This window comes from Lepisosteus platostomus, chromosome 22 (assembly GCF_059453375.1).
Source record: "Lepisosteus platostomus isolate fLepPlt1 chromosome 22, fLepPlt1.hap1, whole genome shotgun sequence".
Classification (NCBI taxonomy): domain Eukaryota; kingdom Metazoa; phylum Chordata; class Actinopteri; order Semionotiformes; family Lepisosteidae; genus Lepisosteus; species Lepisosteus platostomus.
In genome coordinates, this window is record NC_142632.1 from 7,940,358 (window position 1) to 7,955,281 (window position 14,924).

General features: G+C 45.3%; 1 protein-coding gene across 1 annotated transcript in view; it reads right to left on the minus strand.

The window, feature by feature from the left end:
• Positions 1-1,501: 1,501 nt before the first annotated feature.
• Positions 1,502-14,924, minus strand: part of LOC148643340 (phosphatidylinositol transfer protein alpha isoform) — a 32,192-nt gene continuing 18,769 nt past the window's right edge. Inside the window, exons 5-12 of the mRNA XM_088616463.1 lie at positions 13,422-13,429; positions 11,598-11,672; positions 10,903-10,986; positions 10,539-10,616; positions 10,162-10,272; positions 9,021-9,143; positions 8,869-8,934; positions 1,502-7,394 (exon numbers count right to left, since the gene is read on the minus strand). Coding sequence (XP_088472589.1) covers positions 8,887-8,934; positions 9,021-9,143; positions 10,162-10,272; positions 10,539-10,616; positions 10,903-10,986; positions 11,598-11,672; positions 13,422-13,429 — 527 coding nt within the window. The 3' untranslated portion in view covers positions 1,502-7,394; positions 8,869-8,886. The remainder of the gene's footprint in view (positions 7,395-8,868; positions 8,935-9,020; positions 9,144-10,161; positions 10,273-10,538; positions 10,617-10,902; positions 10,987-11,597; positions 11,673-13,421; positions 13,430-14,924) is intronic.

Here is a 14,924-nt window from a genome sequence, read left to right on the forward strand (position 1 = left end):
TACATCAGGTTACGTGTCTTTATGCGTTGGCCTTGGATACAAGTGGTTTCCGAATGGCAGCCCTGCCATAAATTCCAGCTTTGTGAAGCTCACGATGTACAGTTTTTGTTGAGACTGGGTCACAGAGGTGCTGATTCATTTCTGTGGTCATTTTTGAGGCTGCACTTTTGTGGCATTTAGCAACTATCCTGTGAAGTGTCCATCTATCCCTGTCGGTGAGCTACGACTTGCGATCACTGTTCCTCTTTGCTGATACAGTTTGTCCATGTTTGGCATCTGCTGTCTATTTTTGAGACACTTCCCATTATTTTATCCACCCCCCTGTATATGCTTCACTTTAATCCATGCTTATCATGGCATAAAAATAAACTTTTACCAGGGTCAGCTAAACTCCAGCACACCGCATTTAAGACAAATTTTTTTCATTGTTTCTCCACATTATACCATGAAACATCATCCTAGTTTCTCCCGCCTTCCTTTCTCAAAGTTGAATCTGGAAGTAAATGCCTTTATGCTCCTGTAACGCTTACCAGAGTAAGAGTATCAGGAACATAAAGGCACAAATTTCCAAATTCAAAGACAGTTTCTTTCCACAGGCCGTCAGATTGTTGAACTCTGCCCCGACCACTGACTCACACTGATGATTTTTTTTTTGGCACACTGGTTGTGCTGACGTGGTTTTATGTTATTTAATTTTATTGTTGTTGCTGCTTCTTTGTATTGGAGCATACATGAAAATAAGCATTTCATGGAACTACTGCATATGACAAATAAACTGAACTGATAAATTAGCCAGGAAAAATGGACCCATTATCCCTGCAGGGCTTAGCAGCAGGGTTTAACTAAGCCAAGGGAGGTGGGCTGGGTGTACTTTCCCAGAGTGCACCTCTTTGAGAGATCTGCCATCTTCCTTTCCGGAGGGCTTAAAGGAGAGTTTGATTTGACTAGATAGAGTGGCCTTCACTTCCAACCCTGCCCGTACATAATTAACATAGGCCCTAGCACTTCTGGTCACAGTAGACTCCAGCATCCAGCAGCCATATCACCCTACAACTCACAAATGGTAACCCACCGAAGCTAAGCAGGTGTGACTCTCTGTGGTCATTATAAAATCCCAGGGCATTTCTCAAAAAGAGTAGGGGTGTAACCCCGGTGTCCTGGCCAAATTTCCCCTTGGCCCTTACCAATCATGGCCTCCTAATAATCCCTATCTATGAATTGGTTTCATTACTCTGCTCTCCTCCCCACTAATAGCTGATGTGTGGTGAGCGTTCTGGCGCACTATGGCTGCCGTCGCATCCTCCAGGTGGATGCTGCACACTGGTGGTGGTGGAGGGGAGTCCCCATTACCTGTAAAGCGCTTTGAGTGGAGTGTCCAGAAAAGCGCTATATAAGTGTAAGCAGTTATTAATTATTATTATTAGACTAAATGATAAATCAAATAACACTTTACGCTTATAAAATTCCAATGGTTTGGCTTTAAAATAAAACACAAATGCCATTTTTGAGTAGGATTTTATTTTATTCTCCAATATACCTGCATTGGAAGATAAGGTGACAAAAAAGGCACAAATTCACAGTAATAGAAAACAGAAAATCTAAGAAACCATACAAAGTTAAGCCCAGTGTGGACAGGCCTCTTGAACCATTCTCACTCGCATCAGTCACAGTCCACTAACCTGCAATCCGTCCAGCTGTCTGATCGGAGTCTCCGTTACTGAGTAGCTGCCAGAGTGTGTGGACATTAGGGGCCAGCAGGCGATACAGACAGTTCTGAAGCTCTTGGCAAACTTCATTGCTTCTAATGTTTCAGACCTCTTTCATACACACAGAACATGGTGGTGACCTCACATGAAATGTGCTCCAGTCAGAATGGTTCCAGAGTCCTACAAGGTGCAGACATTTGTAACAAATGTACCTGCACTGCTCTGCCCAGAAATGAGCTGATCTCTAGAAAGAGCTGTTAGTCTGATCGCACACAGATTTGTATAGAGAGGTCAAGAGTAGATATATTAACCACACAAGTGGTCCTTTAATCCAGTTTCACAGCATACCCAGGAGTGGATAATTCAAGGTTACTAAAGTTGCCACATTTAATTACCATATAATAAACTATATGAGTTAAGTTCATCTGGACATCATGTATATTCATATGAACACGGTTATTGTTTTGCAGGAAAGCATTATTGCAAAGTTTAGCAAAATCCGCTCAATGGTATTCGAAAGAAGAGCATGATGATATTGCCAGAAGACAACTCAGATTACACCTGTCTCCCCACAGTTCATTACTGACCAAACCATTTGACACGCTGTTCTCACATTTGCTTAATGAAGGAAAATCAAAAGGCCCTTTTCAAAGGTTTTTTTTCCTGCTCTCTCGAGCTGCCTGGGCAGCAAAGACAGATCTGAGTCTGTACATTTGTAAGGTTTTTAAGCCCTGTTCAAAAGGTTCAAATTGACCATGAGCCCATGGAATCACCAGTCAGCTCACCTCCCTGATCCTAGCAAGAATGGGGAGAAAGCCCAGTTTACAAATCACCAGAGTGAGGTCTTTCTCAAAGACCTGACTGTTTCCTTTGACACGTTCTGCCTTGATTTGGTCTTGGCTTCTCCACAGAATCACAAGATACCACCTTCATGCCTTAATAACTGCTGTACAGTTCAGTTGCCTTTCTGGAACACCATCTTAAGGAGAGCTACACCCCTACCATGAATAAGGTTCTGAGAGAAAGCTGTCCCTTTCCCCAGTGAAGAGACACTGCAGTTTTCACTCTCCTCTGGTGGGATGGAAGCCATACGTTCCCACCGTGTAAACACTTTTATTATTTTACAGTGATCCTGTTTTACCCTGTTTAGATGGTTATTCTCCACTGCAAATGAACAAGTCCCATCACATTAACACTTTTCACCTACAGGGCAACATTGGTCCCACTCTAAAATGCTTCCTGACGTTACTTCCTCTGCAACTCCACTAGCTGACGGAAGGAGATGCAAAAGCAGTGTCACAGTCATCACATGCAGAGCAAGACAACTAAACAAATCTAGACAGAACCTCTAGATTCAATCTAATAAGACGAGCACACAAGGTGGGCCTGATCCCTAGGACCAACCGATCTTTAGGGCAGGACAAATTTATATTCACAATCCACAGAGAACAACTTTCAGGCTCATGGTGCACCTTAAGAGCAAGCAGCCGTGATGAAATGTGAATATTAATTAGTCCTAGTTGTTGAACACTAGAAAGCAGAACCATCTGAACAACACTCCTAACTCTGCGTGGTACATATAAGTTAAAATCTACTATTTTATATACCCATGAAATACATATTCTTCATATGCAATATACAATACATTTGCATTTTTGTAGGCTTTTTAGAACTAGACATTCTACTGCCATTTACAATGTTTTAGTTCAGGTTATTTGCTCAATGTGTAGTTTGAGGAGGTTCCCAAAGAAATTGGAAAAACACTCCGAAGGAGGTTGTACAGGAATGGGATATCCACAGGGTCTGTGGCCACTGGGATATGGTGTGGGTATAAACTCTAGAAATATCATCTTGTTACTGAGTTCCCACATCACATTACTCCTAACACTTCTTTACTCACTCAGCAGAACCTTATACATTCTTTTTTTGTTTTTTTTTCCAAGCTTTTCAACTCATGCTCAGACCTGACTCCGCAAACTTGAATAATCCTGCGGCTCCTGTACCTCCAAGCATGCTGGATACCCAGAACAGGGACGCAGGATTGTCCTTCAGGGTAACTATTGCCTCAGACTGGTATGTGACTGTTGAGATTGAGATGGAGATTAATTGTCTGAGAAATCAAAGCGAGGACTTGGTTTAAGAAGAATTATTGCTCAGACAGGCGTCCGCGAATGTCCGCCTCACTCCTTTTTCACACGGAGAGGAACCACCCAAGACAGCACCGAAACGAAATTGATTCACCTGTTGTTAAAACACAACCTGTAGTTTTACAGTAAAGTCATTGGTGCACTGCAGAGCAGCACTTGACAAGCCTGAAACCATTTACTTTTACAGTAATAACATGTTTTTGCAAATCCAAAGGAATAGTAAAGGAGGAGATGCTGCTATCTCACAAAGCGTTGTTCCTTCTCTCCAGAGAGGTGTCAAGTGGGAGAGCAGAAATCTAGTGGGCAGCTAGACATGAGCAGGGAGAGTCCCCTCAACAGGACATGGCATGTAAGTACAGCTCCAGAGAGGGTTAAGAGCTTTGCCAACCCATTCCAGTGCACCATGCTTCCAGCACGATTGCCCTGAGGGGAGACAAAGACCCCGTGATCCTCTTGCTCTGGAACGGAGATCTGAGGGCTGTCCTGGCCAGTAAGATAATAGATGTGTGTCTCCTACTCCTCAATCCAACTGTGAACTCTCACTGAAACAGTCTACCCACTTGACTCGAAGAGCCTTTTCAGGAATTCGAGAACGTCTTTTAGATTAAACAGACAAAAATCTGATCCCGTTTTTATTTTTATTAATAGTTGAATATTGAAAATGATTTTTTAGAGTAAAAGCTTTGCACAAACATCACAAACACCTTGCTGGTGCTCCTCTCGCCCATCTTTGCAGGCTGGAAAGAAGAGGTTCCTCTGTGTTCAAGCGGATGTAGTGTTCTGACTGAAATCACAGTGTCAGAAATAGAATCAAAGTGAATTTGTAACTAATGCCAAAAATCCTGCCCTTATACAAGATTTAGCTCTTTCTAAGTTTAAGAAACACATGATATTCAAGCTTAGACCATCATGTGCAGCCTCACTGCCATAACACTGTGAAACAGGCTGGGACCTGGGCACACGAGTATCCGGTAGTCAAGTAACAGATGCAGTAAGACTGCACATATCCCAGACTGGCCAAGATCCCTTCAACCATGTCTTCTGGCAAGAGGGGTTGAGGTCTGGAGGTTGTGCCGTTAGTAGAATGAACAGGGAGGCATGAGGAGTATCTGTTGAAACCTCATCAAAACCTAGCAAGTCTTTTAAGTAAAGAACAAGTGACAAAAATAACTCGACTACCACACACAAGTTACCTACAAGGGAAATGTTAATGAAAAGTCCAACAGTTCTGGAAGTTATTGCACTTATGGGACAAGGAAGGAAAAAAGAGTAAGGCAATCTGACAGACTACAACTGGCTTCAGAAATAGTAAACCTCTACCCCACATCACCGATGTCTTACATCTAAACAATTCTGAACAATAAAACATCAATTTCTGCTTCTTTGTAAATGCATTGCAATCTTGCGTTAACAAAATAAAAATGGACTTTAACCACCTTTTTCCAAGTGGAGTTAAAAATACTGCAGATCTACCCTGTTACACTGCAGTCTGATGGCTCCCACTATAGACTACCAACACCCAGAAAAGCCCTCAGCCCGTGTGCCATAGACCACTCCCACCTTTCCAGGCGATACGGAAAAACCATCACTGATGCTTTCAGGGCATTGTATCTTCAGTAGCATTCTCAGATTGTAGGATGTTTGCCATTGTTTACTGAAAACTGCAATGAGACCCTCAGAAGTTCGACTGTACTGCCCATTCAGGAGTACAGCCCATCTGAATTTATTGTAAGTCTGAGGAATACAATGTCCGAGAGCTGAATGGACTGGTAAATATATCATTTGCAGATGCCTAAGCTGTCAAAAGCAGAACATCTATAGGCTGATACCATTCCAATTCGGAGGAACAGTTTGGGGCACTGCAGATATTGGGCATATTAATTCAGTAGGTGGATTTGTAGTTCAGTAATAATGAACAATGTTTGAACTGCATTACTTTACGTGGAATGTGGCTTTGAATTTCTTTCAAAGCAGCTCCTCTGGCCAGATGTGGCTGATGGCTTATTTCAGTGGTATGAAAGCTCTGTGGTAGTTTTATTCTCTGTCCCCACAGTGTCAGAGGTGGTGAACAGGGGGTTGTTCTGAGGGTCCTCAGTGTCTGTCACCCATCCCACAAATCTGAATCCAACAAGGTAACCAAAGGCAAGATCAGAATATTCTGAATGCCTGTATTTACTGTGCAGACCCAACAGTGTGCTAATTGTAATGTAAACTGTTTTTTGTAACTGTAAACACTTACATAGACCACTATACACAAACACATACTGTATGGACCTATGTACTTAAATACACACAAAATCTTCAGATCCGAAACACAGACATACAAACGTGTACAGTGTACACACTCTGCACAAGGGACAGGTTCACATCTGAATCGTGCTCTCAGTGAGTCTTGTACAATTAGTGTGACAGCAACCAGATAAACACAAATGCAAAGGTTTTGCACGCGTACACTGTACACACCCACTCGCATATGTATGCGGAACCAGACAAGAAATCAGCGCAATATGTAATATAAGGTCAGATAAACAGGAACTCTACAGAAAAAATAATTTGTTTTTTTGCTTTGGACAATAACGCAAGTGTGACTTAGTTCAGCCTTTCTGTCCGTCTTGGGCACAAACCTTTTACACTTGAAGGACTGAGTATTACAGGTGGACTGCATGGGTTTCAAATGAAAATGATGCTTTGTGTTACACAGAGACAGATGAAATTGGGGTGTTCCTAAATCTGTCGGGCTCTGGGGTTCCCCTCGTAAAGGGGAAGGAAGAGTGAGATAATCTGGTCCTCATGCCCAGCGCCCCTGGGGAAGCCTCTGGAGCCCAGCTGCTGACATGCACAGGGCTGGGCAGACACTTCTTGTGTTGAATCCAAGTCCAGTGGGGAGACTAACCTCACTGAGACCGCGCCTCAGCCTCTGATCCCAGCTGACAGAGACTCGGGGGAGACGAAGGCTTCAACCACCATGAGTGTCAGATGTGAGCAGAGAGCCAGCTGACCACTGTGGGACGTGTGTATCTGTTCTTGTCTCATTTAAACCGAACAACAAAAACGACTAACTTACAACTCCACAATATAAGTAGTGCTTCTAGAAAAAGGAAAACAAAAAAATCAGTAAAAAAAAAATCCACAAGAAAGTCCAAAATTAAACAAATTCAGCTTGGTCCAAAAAACACAGAAGAATACAAACAATTATAACATCAAAACTGATATCTCTCTAGTAGTAATTCAATATACTGGTATATATATATATTTATTAGCAATAATTATTACATCATTAATTTCTTTAAAGATCACCTTTTTGTTTTTTCTTTCATACTGTGCTGAAATGTGGTGCATATATATTGTGTAGCCTGAACAGGTGTTTTTAAATCGATTGCTAGTTTGTCTATCAGGTCACCTCAGCCTCAGGGGCAGGTAGGGAGACAGAGCTAGGAGCTCCGGTTGGATACCCTGGGGCAGGAAAGAGAAACAGCCGGGTAGATCCAAAATTGTGCCAGTAAAAATAGGTAGGGCTGTGTCGCTGGTGTGTTGTACAGATCTGAAAAGAAAGAAGACAAGCTGCAGTCAAGAATACATAAAAGAGTTACAGAGAGTGACAGACTTCAGCTCCTACAAAGTCATACTACTGTACAACATACAACAGCCATATCAGTCTGCAACTCACAACTGGCAGTCCAGGAGGTGTGAGCCTGGTCAGTACCTGGATGGGAGTCCTCCTGGGAAAAACTAAGGCTGCTGCTGGAAGAGGTGTTAGTGGGGCCAGCAGAGGGTGCTCACCCTGTGGTCTGTGTGTGTCCTAATGCCCCAGTATAGTGACGGGGACACTATACTGTAAAAGGCGTCGTCCTTCAGATGAGACGTAAAACTGAGGTCCTGACTCTCTGTGGTCATTAAAAATGGCGTTTCTCGAAAAGAGTAGGGGTGTAACCCTGGTGTCCTGGCCAAATTTCCCATTGGCCCTTACCAATCATGGCCTCCTAATAATCCCCATCTCTGAACTGACTCACATCACTCTGCTCTCCTCCCCACTGAGAGCTGGTGTGTGGGAGAGGACTGGTGCATCATCCAGGTGGGGCTGCACACTGATGGTGGTAGAGGGGATTCCCATTACCTGTAAACCACTTTGAGTGGAGTGTCCAGAAAGCACTATATAAGTATAAGCAACTACTATTATTACTATTATTATTATTATTATTACTACTACTACTTTTGTATGGCATTGTTTGCAGAAAGGCAAAACATCACATCACAGGAGCAAAGCTCAGGGCCCCTGCTGCCTTCCTAGCCTCCTGATGCCTGCAGGACAGGGCGCAGAGAACAGAGAGAGGGGCAGCAGGGCTCCTGAGGCTTCACGGAATTTCTTCAAATGGGAAGAAATGAAAAAGGCAGGTTCAAGTAGGTAAGCGTGCCAGCAATGCAGAGGCTGAAAAGGAATGGGACAGGTTTATCGCATGCTGAAAGGAAAAGAAAAGAGACCCAACGCGTTTCCCTCTCTCCCTCACACCCGAAGAAGGCCCCACAGCCGAAATGTTGTGTCTCTTTTCTTTTCCTTGACAATAATAATAATCAACTTTATTTTATATAGCCCCTTTAAAGTGGCTTCTCAAAGCGCTTTACAGAATGACAACAACAATAATTAAAAAGAATACACAAGATAAAACACAATTACAATATATAGAGGAGATCGTGGATGGTGGTACTAAGAAAAGCAGAGGGGTGAAGAATGGAACCAGTTAAGTAAAGGCTTTTCTAAAGAAGAGGGTTTTGAGCCTGGATTTGAAGGCGTTTAGAGAAGGTGATTCTCTGATATCCTTGGGGAGAGAGTTCCAGAGCTTGGGGGACAGTAAGGAGAGCAGAATTAGAAGAGCGAAGGTTGTGAGGTGGGGAGTAGGACGATAATAGTTCAGACAGGTACTGAGGTGCCAAGCCATGCAGAGCCTTATAGTCAACACGGACAATGAGAAAGGAGACAGATGAGGGCCCGGGGGGGGAGAACGGAAAGCGGTACTCACCAGTCTCCATCTGTGCTCTCAGTCTTCTGTAGCCGTCATGCCCTTTACCGGGTCCCGTACTCGCATCTGCAGACAACAGGACAGAGCTCGCATCACCGAGAGCCACCGCGACCCGCCGCACGCCGCGCCACACTGCACTCGGGCCGACTGACCTCGTCCAGCTCTCTCTTGGTCTCCTCCTCCATGCGGCGGATGTCATCCATGGTGAGCTCAATCCACCTGTCGATCCAGCAGAACAGCTGCCGGTGGAAATTCGTAAAGAGACGCTTCTCTTGCTGGCAAACACACAAAACGAAACAACCGTATCAAACCGTAAGCTCTTCTCACATTTGGAAACTGGTTTTGTTCTCATGAGCACCTTCCCTGGAGCCTGACTGCGGGCCCAGGCCAGTGATCTCCAGCTCTTACAGTCCTGCCATGCTGCAGGCTTCGCTTACATAATACAGAACGAGTTTACTCGTTCACCACTAGGGGGCAGCAAACGCTTTCAATTCCGCACAGGATTAAAATCCGAGGTATTTCATCAGAAAAGGTTAAAAACTGAAATACAATAGTGTTCTTGTCTGGTGTCCTTCATGCCTGGGGATCCCAGAAAAAAAGCAGTGCAAACAGGTCTAGTTACAAGCTGTTACACAAAAAAAAAGTTTTAAACAATTTTAAACGGCATTAGAAAGTTTAATACCGATTGGGAGGTAGTTCTGGACATAAGGGTTATAACAGCTATGAATTCAGTTTTCAGCCAACTGAAGGCAGGGTCATCTTCTAGTATAACCGCTAAATCTACTCTAAGTAAGTAAGCAGGTACAGCCTGAAAATAGGTCTTCCTGATTGGTGGTTTTCAATAACCCTGTCCCATTTTTTACTCTGAAAGTCCCCCATCTTCATGATGTAGATTTTGTTGGCAGCTGTACTAATCAACTGTGGGACCTCCCAGAGAAAGGTATATTTATCCTGAACTCATGTGAAACACCCTAATTGCATACAGTTGGACTTCATTCAACAAATTCTGTGACTTCTAAAGACATTTGGTTGCACCAGAGCCTATTTAGGTGTGCCTTGGTAAAAGGGGTGAATACTTCCATAATCACTTATTTTCTGTTTTATACTTAGAATTAATTTTCACTTTGACATTACAGAGTGCCGATGAATGGAAACACATCCCAAATAAACACATGGCGATTCTATAACCGTTAAATGTGGGAAGAGTCCAAGGGGGTCACGGGATAAATCAGTTGCACTTCTCCTAGGAGAGGTCTGTGCCAGACTGGAGCAGCCCTGTGATCGCTCCCTCACCTTCTGGATGAAGTTCTCGACTTTGTTCTGCAGGCCCCACCACTTGAACTTCACCGTCACCAGCTTGTAGGCACACATGTGCGGGCAGTCTGTCTTCTGAGGCAGCTCTTTCTGCAACGAGGGCAAGGAGACGGAGGCTGAGCGCAGACCCGCAACCACAGGCCGGGGGGGGGAGAGGCGTCTCAGGCTGGGGAGGCACTGCGAGCACAGAGCTGGAGGCTGTGACGAAGGGGGAGCGCAGCCACTCACTCCTCGGGCTGCCCCGGGCAGGAGCGGCTCAGAGTCCCGTCTCGGCGTGCAGCGCCGGCCCCACGGCCTGCTGGGAGCTCTCGGTAAGGCCCTGGCTCTGATCGCTCCTGGCCCAGAACACACTGTACCTTCCAGTTGGGTCCCAGCGGCCCACGGCCCGTCTTCACCGATTTGAACTTGGCGGGGTCCTCATCTGGTTTGTAATCCTGAGGGTCAGAGGGAGAGCAGGGTGACTTCAGCATTTGGCACACAAGACGGCCACACTGCCAGCAAGGCCCCAGGTAATAATAATAATAATTGCTTACACTTATATAGCGCTTTTCTGGACACTCCACTCAAAGCGCTGTTACAGGTAGAGGTAATAACTTTTTTTTTCTAATAATTTCTTTTGAGTAGAGAAACAACAGATCCTGGGATAACCTACAGTTGACTTCACAGGCATTCTAAAGCTAACAATAATGATAGCTTGTATCGACTGGGATCCACACTGACCTTTGCGTTAACCTGGTTGCGGTCGGCGATGTCAATGTGCACAACCTCCACGTTCTTCCAGGTGTCCGGGTCCAGCCCATGTACCTGCCCACATCAGAGTTCATGGTTATGTGTACCGAGGACATTGAAATGCTTCCTTGAGTGTTTTCCTCACATGACCAATGACATAACAGATGACATAACATTGACTTAGTTAATGACATCACAATTCTTGGAGACAAGGCCAGGGTAGCAGCTATAATGTTAACCAGCATCTAGATAGCAGTTGTGTATGAAGTTCAGCAGTGGCAGTATTTTCAGAGCAGTGCAAAATTCAAGTGGTGGCAGTTTTTTTAGTTCAGTGCAAAACAGAGGGGTGTAAGTAGGGGAGGAGATCAGGGATGGGCAGGTGACCTTAGTGCCGTCAGCAGGCTCTGGGCTCTGGGCTCTGGGCTCTGGGCTCTGGGCTCTGGGCTCTGGGCTCTGGGCTCTGGGCTCTGGGCTCTGGGCTCTGGGCTCTGGGCTCTGGGCTCTGGGCTCTGGGCTCTGGGCTCTGGGCTCTGGGCTCTGGGCTCTGGGCTCTGGGCTCTGGGCTCTGGGCTCTGGGCTCTGGGCTCTGGGCTCTGGGCTCTGGGCTCTGGGCTCTGGGCTCCAGCGCGGAAGGGGATGCAGGTACCAGCAGGGGCAAACGGAGAGAAACCTGTGTCTTCACTTACATTCTCCTGAGTGCCATTGTCAGGTTTGTGCCAGGTCTCGATTTTGATGAGGAAGTTGTCCTTCATGTACTCGTTCTGTGAAGAGAGGTAAAAGAAAGATTTGCAAATGTTGTGGCAGCTAAAGAGTGAAGTGGGAGAGCTATAATCACAATCTATGCATAATTTAGGCAAACTACTTCAGTTTTTTCACTCCAATGCACTGTCTCAAACTAATAGTGCAGTTCTAAAGCACACCAGCAGAGGGAGACCTGATCCATTTGTCAGGTTTTTTTCCCACATTTAATTTCCTATGTACTGTACATCCAGCATGACAGCAGCAGACTTCTCAAAGAGCAGGGGTTTGCACAATTCATGTGCAGTAGGAAGACTGGAAGTTGGAGGTGTTAAGATATGAGGAAGGTTGAGATTTCTCCTGACAAGAGGGGCGATATCATGGGAAGGGAAGTTTTTTTTTTCCTCCAATTGCTGGATGTGTGGGGGAGGTGTAGTCTGCCTGTTAATCCTGATCTGATATAAGGTTGAATAAATCTGTAAAAGTTTTGAAGTCGGGTGACACAAATGCCCCACTACCACATTCAAACCTTGCAAAATGTTCTCAAACCACTTTCTGATTTATGTTCTTCTCTGATCACCAGATCAGAGATGACCCTCTAATTTACCTGCCCATGTTGGGCTAGGCATCAGAAGGTTGTTTTTTCCCCAGCAGGGTCACCCAGGATTTGGACCTGCCTGTGAATCAATTGCCGACAGAGACCCCCGGCTCTGCTGACTGCACCAGTCTGTCCCAGGACTCTTGTTCACAGCAACATGGCTGCTCCCCTTCCCCTGCAGGGATGTGGTTACCTTCTCCTATTACCACTGCTCTGCCCTGCAGCCTGACTGGCTCCATACACCCTGGAGCTGCAGTCTGGGAGAGCTGCTACACTGAACTCGCCTACCTGTGCTAAAGGCATCATATTGACATATTGTCAAAATGAAGTCAGTACTCCAGAATTACAGAGGTTTACCAGGCCCAGCTTGAACTAATAAACACAGCCTTCCTTCAAATGAAATGTTTATTTTTCAAATACAAATCCTCGAGGAATGCATTTAAGTGCCACTCGAGGCCTCCTTTGTTTGTAGACAGCAGCTTGACAGATGTCCCAGGGCTCACTGACACCCAGACAGCCCACAATCCTGGGCAGAGCCCATTGCAGCCTCACAATCACACCGGGCCTTCATTCCTGACTAGCTGGGAAACAAGCTCTTCTCCTCTTAGAAACTGTGGTTCGCTGAAAGTGCCAGTGCTACAGCTCCTGCGCCAGAGTCCTGATGGACCCGATAGAGTCATCTCATTTGTAACCGTTTGTTTGCAGGGGTGACCACATTGCATGAACACAAAATTCACCAGCTGCTGAGACTTCATCCCAGTTTGCTCACTTGAAAACCCAAAAGGTAATAATGTCCTGGAAAGATAATCCAGATTAAATCTAGCAGGTGGTACTGATTTACATGCTGACGCAGCCATTACATTTAACACAGCTGAAAAAAGATAGATCAGACGATGTGTCTTATCTTTCATTGTCACTGCTGGTCAGAAAAACCACAGCGTCTCGCTCTCTGCAGTCCACAGTGATTGACTACCAACACAGCAGGTTGCCCGGGTCTCTGCTGCACATATTCAGGCCCACCCAATCCCTGCATTGTCCCACCGGCTGGACTGGGACCACCACTGTGTGGACTGCAGAGCTCAGCTTGTGCTCTGAGCCTTTACAAGCATCACAGGAGCCCCCAAACACTGCAAAACCCCAAATGCAAATACAGCTGCCGTAGAGCAATACTTACAGTAATGACTGCCCGGGGAGAGGAGACACATGGAAGAGAAAAACAGATAAAAAGGTGATTAGAACAGGTCAATGCAAATCAACTGCTGCTCTGAGCTTCACTGCACCACATCTCCCTGCAGACATGAGAGCCACCATGAACTTGTGCTGTGCTGAGGTACAACACAGTAAGGGACATGCTGCACAGCACAATCTACTGGGGAAAGAGCCTGTTCCAGCTCATCTCTGACGGGGCAAAGTGCCCTGTAGCCTAGAAAGATGTGGTGCATTTGTTTTTCAAAGTTAACAGCTGGATGGCAGAAGTGTGTCTTCTGAAAGAGACTGTAAAAGTCAAAAAGCGAAAATCGAGAGAACAACATCCAGTGTGGTGAAAAGCAGTTTTTCCATCACTTCTTGTGAGAAATAACTAGAGCCCATCTGAAGAGGAACAAACTGCTGGCTGCAGGAAAAGGCTTCAAAGTCGTCTTGCTGTCAGAAAGGGGTCAGTGCAGCATGAGGCTGTAACTCAAACCAAGCAAGTGGGCTGAATAATTCAGCAGAGCAGCTGGCTGCTCAGGGCAGGGGGGATAGAGTGACCAGGCCACAACACAGGACAGGCACAGCCAGGACAGGACTTTCTAACTAACATTAAACCCCTGCAAAACACATCTGCACTGTCATGACAGAAATGGGGCTGCAAAAAAGCTGTATTCTTATGATACTAGAAAAGAAACAACGTTTTGGCTGTGGAGCCTGGCTGCACAGCTGAAACGTTGTGCGTCTTTTCTTCTCTTTTCACCATGGAATCGACTTGCTCCTTTGCAGCCTACGCATGCTGATGCAGCTACCTACATGAATCATGAACGTCTTATGATACTGCCCTGTTATTTATTGGACCAAAATATTTTCATGTGTTCAAATAATCAGCTATTAAGATTCTGTCACGATTCCTCATATTGTGTAAAGTTACTCTAACACTTCTTAAAGCTGATTTAGGATTAGTGGAGGAGACATTATTATTAATTAACATTCACTGCAGTTTTAAGACCTAGAGCAAAATCCAAGGTGTGCAAACTGACCAAAGTAAAAACTGGACTTGGGCATGGGACCTGTCAATGGTCATCCTGGCCAGCACCACCTGTCCAACACTGAAGCAATGCTGTAAGACAGAGGCTGGGCAAGCCAAGCCCAGGATTCCACTGGGATCACCTGGGACGAGCTGGTCTGTCTCAGTTCCTGCAATTCCTGCAGCATTTATGGGCATCTCAGCAAGGCGTCACGAAAGGTCAGTTTTAAAGTAATAAAGGCAGACGGGAGCTGTGAAAACTTAAATCTATTTCCTTTTATCTGCGGGGATTTGGGTCTTAAACCTGTCCGCTTGCTGGGTACCTGTCTAAACAGCATGTGTAGTTCATACATACTGTACTAGTGTGTGTACACAAATAACCTTTGCAGAGAAAGAAAAAACCCTGAGTAACATAGAGAGGCTGAGCATTTTTTCCCTGCACTGCTATTGCATCCTCCA